Here is an 8,840-nt window from a genome sequence, read left to right as displayed (position 1 = left end):
TAACTCCAACCCTAGTCTTCAGATTATTTGATAATTTTTCTGAGATTTTTAGTAACAATAAAAATAGCCCCAAATTTTTCTTTCCTATTAATGATATTAAAAACTATAGTAAAAAATAACATGAACTAATAGTGAGAGAGAATTTTACTAAACAAAAATTGTTACAAATTTATTCACAAGATCATGTGATTAACGTTAAGATGTATTTAAATTTTATATTTTCAACATAAAATTTTCAATATATTTGGAATCTTCATGTTGTGTGTTTTGGTGCTGATTATTGTGTAAGTTTTTTTTCTAATATACTTATGATAATAAAATTTGATGAATATTTTTTAACTTCATGGTATTCTTGATTCAAAAGCAATTGGATAAAAAATGCAAAAAACATTTTATCATTAAAAACATTGTTTTTTTTCAGTGACGAAATATATTTTTTAATCTTAACATACATCGTTTTTGCTACTAACCCAGTATAGTAAGAGAAAGTTTTTTTATCCGACGTAAAAATAAAAAGTACTAGAAATTCATGGAAAATCGACTAATAAATCACTACATTTTGTGGTTTGATTAATTTCATCAACGTTAGCTTATGTTATAGCTTAAAAATATAATTGCACTAATTCAATAAAATATCTCTTTGATAAAATATTTAGTTTAAAAATATTTACAAAAAAAATTAATTCACTTTAGTTAAATGGATTTTCATCCACCATTTTGAAATTATTTATTCAAACCATTTTTCGTGCCAGTTTTGTAACATGTTTATACCAAAATATAGATGTTATTAAAGTAATACCGCTAAAAAAATACGTAAACTCTAGAATACACTTACACGTGCTCTATGTGAATTGACTAATTGATTAAAATTCATGAGAGCGTTTTAAAATACATAAACACTGTAACGTTAATATTGCCAAAAGCCGAAATCACCCACTACTGGATAATTCTCCATACATTTTCGACGAGACTTCTCGGGGAACAAAGAACTTTGTATATAAATCAAAATTAGCATATGAACGTACATAGATTCAATCTTTTTCCTTTTTGGGACTCATAGTTAGGCTTTTAATATGACTAAGATGATATAAGAGATGTTCAATGAACTTCTGCTCCTGCTTGAATTTGCAAACACTAATTTCATATACGTGAATTTTGCGATTTTATTTCATGGTAATCAACCGGTACTTGAAATACGTCATCAATGTGTACAACTGCTAATTGACGATTTTTCTTGGGGACATGTGAAATGCTCTATATTGTACGTAGCATAAAATTACGAAATTAAACGGGGAACTCCACGCACGCACATTTATGATACGTTTGCACGTATAATGTACATACACTATAGTGAATGAACCTTGTAATACTTTATGTATGATAGTTGGCTCGTGCGTCGATGTTTTTTGTTTGAGCATTAACTTGATATTACGTACACATACTGTACCAGTAATGATTATCAATTTGACAACTCGAGTTCCTATGTAAATATTGTTTATTTAGAAATATAGAAAGACAGGAAAGTAATACTTTTCTTCATAGATAAAAGCTTAATAAGAAATTGAAACCATAATGTGACATTAAAATACAGGGGGGNGGGGGGGGGGGGGGGGGGGGTCCATTGGATGAATTTTAAGCAATAATAATTTTCTTTTGTGTACATGGTAAAATGGATGTATCCATAAATATTATATGAGCGAGCGTAAAAAAATTTTCGCGTATAACTAAAAAAAAAGATGAGTTGATGAAAATCTACTCAACCGATATTCTTAAAATTTTTCTCACTGTTTATGTTCATAAAATATAAGGTAATGATTTCAAGTCGAGTTTGTTGCTACATTATCAATTTGAAGTCATAAAAATGAAGGCAAAAAAAGTCATCTCATTTGTTATTATAAAAACTTTAATAATGCAAATAATTAATTTATCTTAACGTCGTTACTTCGTACATTATGCACCTAAATAGATTATAAAATATGAAGAGCATCTAGTAAGATTTGACTTACAGCGGTCACTGGATTTTTTTTCGATTGCGTGAATAAATTTACGGCGGCTAGCTTATTTTTAGTTAGTTTGAACTAAACATTTAACCGAATATTTTAACAGTAAATACTTATTATGTTTATATTTTGTAAATCAATTCGATTTACTACATGTTAAAAAATAACTACTTTTGAAATCCAACTGGGAACCTACCACCCCCCTTAATAGGAGAGGGGAAGGTGATATCTAACAATGCTACGAATACAAAGAACTCTGTAAAAAGAAAAAGTCAAAACACTGCTTTATGATATTCGCCAGTTGTAAAATTAGGACTGCTGGGATAGAATGCTTGAACAAAAATTACATATGGACTATCATAAATCATCAAATGTATGAAATAAAAATAATTCAACACTTTGATTTAAAAAATACAACGTATTGTGTTAGTAAATTAACATTCGCTTGAATTTAGACGCTTCGTACGTCATTTGGTCACGTATACACTTTAATATTCAAAACTTGAAATTTCGTCTCCTTGGATTTTTCCCAAACGTTTTTAAATATCTATATCGTAGAATCGTTATGAAATTGTTATGCGCAAAAGTAATCTCACATGGCATTTCATCTATATAATTAATGAATACGAAAGTATGCGAAAAATCACAGATATATCTTTTTTCGAAAGATTTTGGTGTATCTAAGTTGGGTCATTTTTAGACATTTATATCAGACGGGTGATAATGAAAAAAGTCAAATTCATTTGTTGCAAAGAATACAAATATTTTTTAAAGCTTCTTAATTTTTTTCGTTTATTTTTTCGGACTTGAACATCGTAAAATTTTGCGCGTGAAATACTGATTTGAATATTTTTTTGTATTTGCAAAATAATTAGCTAATCTATGACACATTCCGGCTTTTTTGTTCATTATAACTATGAAGTATGATCTAAAATTAGGATGTTCAAAAATCAGAAATGTATCATTTAGTTTAAGATGTAATGGAAAATGAGCATCTGTCATTGATTATATTAATGCGCAAGTGATATTGAACGACCGATTTGATAGCTCGCTCGAATATCAGTCAAGGGAAGTAGAGCAATGTTTACGTCTCAAGTCAAAACGCATCGATTGAACGTGTAATTTTTCATGCGGCAAAAGCTCAATAAATTAAATTTCGCACAGCAAAAGAATAATCTGCAACGAATGGTAGAAAAACAAATTGCTTTTTTTGTAAACACGCTGTGTTGTCCAAAAATCACTTTCACTCAGTTGACGTGTGAGTGGACAATAGAAATTTGCGTGTCTACCTTTTTCGGGCCAAACAAAGGCCTCATCCCTGCGTACGCAGATGTTAGATACGTGATCGAAAAGCTTGCGCCGACCTTGGGGTAATTCCAAATGGTTGCTTTGTGGTGTCTTTTGGTACAGGCCACATACAAGTATATACATTGTACTATGGAATAGACAGCTGTGTGCTCGAGAAAATCTGAAGCCGCAATGGCTCTGTGTATCGGCTCGGTGGGTTTTTTCGATGGCAAGAAATCAAGGAATCGTGAGTGGGAGATGCGAGCTATAAGTAGCCGGCGTCTCTCGATGATGAGCATCACAAGTCCCTCAGACACCGAACAAACATGGTCCAGTTACGTTTAGTCTTCGGCCTTCTGGCCATTGTTGCTATTGCTCACGGTAAATTATTTACACGACTAAGTCAACTATTTATTTAACACTAGTGATTTTTACAATCAAATTTTAATACACAAGTTATAATACTAGACAGTTTTTACTTCAAAATATTGCACATAATTTAAAATTAATCATCGAGCAAATTTCACGTTACGAAAATATTGAATAAATTTGTTTTGAAATGTTTAGCGTACGTGCCACGTTCGCGCCGTTCAGTAGCTTCAAGCTCGTCTTCGAGCTCGTCGTCGTCCTCGTCGAGTGCGTTCGGCGGTGCAGGCACCCAAACAAATACCAAGACTCATGCCACCGGCGGAGCTGTCGCTAACGCCGATGCCACTGCTCTTGGAAACAGCGGCGTTGTCTACCCCGGTGCCTACCAAGGAGGCCATGGCGGTGGATTCGGTGCTCAGGGTGGCTACGGACACGGAGTCGGCGGACACGGAGTAGGTGGCGGTCTTGGACACGGTGGCTTTGGAGGTGAGTTCTTTTGACTTTTCATCGCAACTTTAAAGTATTTAAAATTAATTGTACGAATAAAAATATGATTGTGTGTAAATTAGGTGCTGGTCTCAGCAACGCCAATGCCAATGCCAATGCCAACGCCGCTGCTGGTGCCGGTGCTGGTGCCGGTGGTTTCGGTGGCAGCCCAGGTGCCTATTACCAACCAGGCTTTGGTGGCGGTAGTCATTACAATGGTGGCCACCTCGGTGGTGGTGCCCTAGGAGGCCCTGCCCTTGGAGGCGCAGGAGCCAACGCTAACGCCAACGCCAACGCCAACGCCAACGCTGGAGCCGGAGCTGGTGGTTTCGGTGGTGGCAACCTTGGTGGCCCAGTAGGTGCCTTCCCAGGAGCCTACGGCCCAGGAGCCGGTGGTGCAGGTTTCGGAGGTCCCGGATTCGGCGGTCCAGGCTTGGGCGGTGCAGGTTTCGGCGGTTCGGGCGCTAACGCCAACGCCAACGCCAACGCCAATGCTGGATCCAGCGGTCTCGGCGGCGGTTTCGCCTACCCCGGTGCCGTGGGTGGTGGCTTCGGCGCTTCCCCCTACAACCAAGGTGGCTTCGGCGGATCTGGTTTCGGAGGCTCGGGCGCCTCTGCCAACGCCAACGCCAACGCCAACGCTAACGCCGGCTCGAGCGGTCTCGGCGGTGGATTCCCAGGCGGATTCGGCGCTTCCCCGTACGGCGCCGGTGGATTCGGTGGATCTGGTTTCAGCGGTGCTTCCGCCAACGCCAATGCCAATGCCAATGCCAATGCCGGTGGATTCGGCAATGGGTCAGTATTCATACACTTGCACGCCTACTAGCTCGTCTTAATTTGAATAGCAAATTTTCAACTCGTGTTCGTTTCTCTGATTTGCATTCAAAATTTGCCAACAGCTTTGCGAGATCGACTCGGTCGATCTTGCCTTGATTTTATTTCAATGCTCATCTTCGTTTTTTAATGTAACGTTGACTCAACCGGTTGTCCTTCGAATTTCTGGATCGAAAATCGCGTCGTAAAACTAGTTGTTAGTATAGTCACAACACTGAGCGAGAAAAAATATCCTTTTTCTATGTTTACGAACACGAGTAGATTGTAAAGCTTCGACTTTTACGCTTACTTAGTATTTATACTTGCTCTAAGAAAAAGAGAGAGAAAAATAATTGTTATAAAAACATGTTTTTTTTACAGAGGAGGATTTTTCTCAAGAATCTCAGATGATGAGACCGATGTCAAGGAATCTGGCTCCACCGACAAAGTTCAAGGCGTCTACAGCAGCAGCAGCTCGAAGGTCGATGAAACCGGTAAAGGCACGTTTGAAGTGTCTGCTGGCAAGATCCCCGCGTAAATAGAAGGAGGAAAAACAGAGCGTTGCGCTTTGCATATCATGTATGCTAAATACTCGTGAAAAATCATGACATAAAAGTTCATTACGGTATATATTTTTTTTTGTGATGAGTGGTCTGTGTATAGTAGTTTTATACATCATTTACAAAAAAGGCTAAATCATATGTTATCATCAACTAGAACCAAAACATTATTCGATAAATTAAAAATTTGGATTCCGTTATAGTCATGAATTGTAGAGTATTATTGAAGAAAGTGTACCCAACGAAAAAAGCTATTATGTAACACATCGTAAATTGTTTATTTTGTTACAACTGATAATTTATATGAAAAATCATGTATTCAAATTATTCATCCATTTTATATTTAAGTCGCATATTGTGATACTAATAAATATCAATATCTTTTAATATTTCTTGTTTTTTTCTGAACATAAAACTCTATTCAATTTATTGAATACAAATCTATAAAGTAAAGATTTAGTTTTTCTGAATATGAATTCAATTTCAATTCGTATATAATATGTTTCATGAATAATTTTTTATTTTTTGATTGATCATCTTTTAAAATTAACAGACTTTTTTTACCAATTTAATTTTCCTCATATGATAAGGAGGAAAAATAAACTAAAAATAATTAAATTTCAAAACTCAGCAATATATACAGAGACTAGATAACTATTTTAAAAGTTCAGTAATAACAAACTGAAGCTAAAGGCTATCGATTAAAATTTCGTTTAGTTATGACTATTCATGTAATACATCAACTAGAAGTTTGAAAACAAACATCAGCTATTCGATTTTGTACTTTTTTAATAGTTACAATTTAGTTAAAAGAAAAAATTATACTATCCTACAGACTTTTTTCTTTCCATAAAACTAGTTTATAATTTTCTTTGTTTTAAGTTTCTAAATTTGTGGACTTTTTCTTGCTTGATTTTTAATAATTTAATGTTCCGCATGGTCAATAAGTTATAAATATCATAATTTCTAAGAAAATTTTAAATTTAATTTTAATAATATTCATTGTACAAAAGTAGAGATATAGATTTGTAGTATTTACATTTTTAACATCCTTGAATAAACGAACTTTGAACATTATCACTGAATGCTCGATAGATATTAAAAATGAGTTATAGTTTTTTAATGTTTTTCATACTGTAATATATATTGTGCAACGTCTATTTTACGAACATAATAGGACTCATCTTTGAACAGAATAGTACATATTTCATAGTTAGTCGGTAAATTTTTATTGGTATTGCTTTACGAAAAATGTGAAAAGGTATCTAAAATTTTATATTTTAAGTAAATTTACAGCCACAGTAAGATTAAAAAACGACTCTACACGGAAATGGTTCACAAAAGACTTGACTATTTGATTAAAATTAAACTTATCATAATCAGATGAATTATTTACAACAATTTTTGTTCAAAGTACTACGTATCACAAATTTACACGATCAATCTTTAAATACAATTTTATCAGTGCTTTCTTCAATGATTTTCGATTTCGTCGTCATTTCATCGCTTTTCAATTCGTTTTCTACCTCGGTTGAATTTTTTTTATCATCATCGTCTTCTCCCACCCTAAATGACCACGGCTGTTGAGCTGAATTGTAATAATTATTATAAGGCATGTGAGGACTAGGATATTGTTGATTAATTCCATTTTGGAAACCACTTCCAGCGTTGGCTGACGAAGATACCGATGAACTTGAACCACCTGCAAATTTTTTTCATTAAAATTTATTCTCTTTACTGTTATTCGATAGTAAGCACAGATAAAAACTGGTTTTATATCTAATTTCATGCCGTTCAGTAATTTAATCGATCTAAGCGCACAGTGTAATTTAACATTGGATTTCCTAGCATCGAACTAATAACAAGTTGGCTAGTTTTCTAATCATATTGAATGTGTTTTTCCAAAGTAAAATATTACGTAAAATATCAAAAATATTTGTTACCATGAGGAGTTGCAACAGCAGATGATGCCGACGCGGACGAAGTTGCTACGGGTATTCCATCAATGATGACGATACCAGCAACTGCTGCAGCAGCCGCCGAACTAGCTACGCCATTGGCATTGATTGACTGACTACCAGAGACGGCGTTGGTCAGGGAGGTGCCATCGCCGAAGGTTTGAGAGTTCGCTTGAGCGTTGGATTGAGATTGACCAAAGCCCGCTACTGGAGCTTGGTGTACTGGATTATAAGGTCCTTGTGCTTGAGTATTGAATGACGATTGATCATAACCCGAAACCGGAGGTGCATGGACTGGATTTTGAGGCACATACATTGACTCCGATGGGTAATGCGCTACTGGAGCATGAGGGTTTAACCTGTTTCATTATGTAACAAAATATTATGCAAAAATTATATTATCATCGACGTCGATTTTTTTGCTCGTTATTAACAACTTTTAATATTAACTATATGGTATTGTACTTTGTTTATGATGTCTCAAACCGACAGTGCACAAAAACTTTTATACATATATAAATTTAAATAAAACTCTGGCTCACCCAATATTATTATTGACAAATCCTCCACCAGATAGACGATCATTATCGATTAAACCATGGCTAGCCGGTTGATGGGGGCTCTGAGGTTGTTGCTGCGGATAATGAGGCAGAGGTCCGTTATTTACTTGAGCATGACTATTAGCATTGCTCGAGGCTACTGCCCCTATTTGATCGGGGAAATAAAAACTACCATCTCCAAATGGATAAGCTAATGAAAAAAAATGTGTACAAAATTAATTCCTTGAAAAATTTTAACGGTCAATATATTCAAATAATAAAAAAAAAAAAACTTACCGTTTGCTGCCGCGAATACACAACTAATAGTCAAAAATACTAGTTTGAACTTCATTTCCACTTTTTTAGTTGCTCAAAAGACTTTTTTTTGTAATGAATAAATTAGACGAATAAAAATATGTTAATATATCCTTACAGTTTTGTTTATATTGTTAAATAGATCGACAATCAAACAAATACATGTGATACATCGATCTGTGCGCAGCGAAGACCGGCCTAGCAATGTGAGACTATCAAGCACTGCTCATCGGTTGAAGAGAGCACATTGGCACCTTTGTACGCGCCTTTCTCCTTCTTTAACGCGCACGCATATGGTGCGATTTTTTGGACACAAGGCCGATATATATGTCTTTGACGTACTTTATATGAGCAGACACCGTTTGAAGACTTGGGATTTCCTAACTTTTTGTACGTAAGAAATAGCAAACAGGATGTGTATTATAGAAAATCTGCAAGGCCTTGAACTTTCATTGTGCTGTCAACGTTCAAAAACATCAAAATGATGAATAATCGTAGCGTAACTGAAATGAA

The 8,840-nt window shown here is 35.2% G+C and overlaps 2 protein-coding genes across 2 annotated transcripts; one reads left to right on the top strand and one right to left on the bottom strand.

The window, feature by feature from the left end:
- The first annotated feature begins 3,575 nt into the window (after nt 1-3,575).
- Nucleotides 3,576-5,494, top strand: LOC106651443 (glycine-rich cell wall structural protein-like). Its single transcript, XM_014369937.2, has 4 exons — nt 3,576-3,668; nt 3,855-4,142; nt 4,226-4,937; nt 5,337-5,494. The coding sequence occupies exons 1-4, from the start codon at nt 3,614-3,616 to the stop codon at nt 5,491-5,493; spliced, it is 1,212 nt and encodes a 403-aa protein (XP_014225423.1). The 5' UTR covers nt 3,576-3,613; the 3' UTR covers nt 5,494.
- Nucleotides 5,495-6,478: 984 nt separating this feature from the next.
- On the bottom strand, nt 6,479-8,402 carry LOC106651388. The gene is made up of 4 exons (XM_014369860.2): nt 8,310-8,402; nt 8,016-8,223; nt 7,459-7,832; nt 6,479-7,217 (listed from the first exon to the last, which is right to left on the bottom strand). The coding sequence occupies exons 1-4, from the start codon at nt 8,362-8,364 to the stop codon at nt 6,955-6,957; spliced, it is 900 nt and encodes a 299-aa protein (XP_014225346.1). The 5' UTR covers nt 8,365-8,402; the 3' UTR covers nt 6,479-6,954.
- Between the last annotated feature and the right edge of the window lie 438 nt (nt 8,403-8,840).

The sequence above is a fragment of the Trichogramma pretiosum genome, unplaced genomic scaffold (genome assembly GCF_000599845.2).
Source record: "Trichogramma pretiosum strain Unisexual culture from Peru unplaced genomic scaffold, Tpre_2.0 scaffold9, whole genome shotgun sequence".
NCBI classification, from domain to species: domain Eukaryota; kingdom Metazoa; phylum Arthropoda; class Insecta; order Hymenoptera; family Trichogrammatidae; genus Trichogramma; species Trichogramma pretiosum.
Note: the sequence above shows the minus strand (reverse complement) of the source record. Positions and strands in the feature narration are given on the sequence as shown.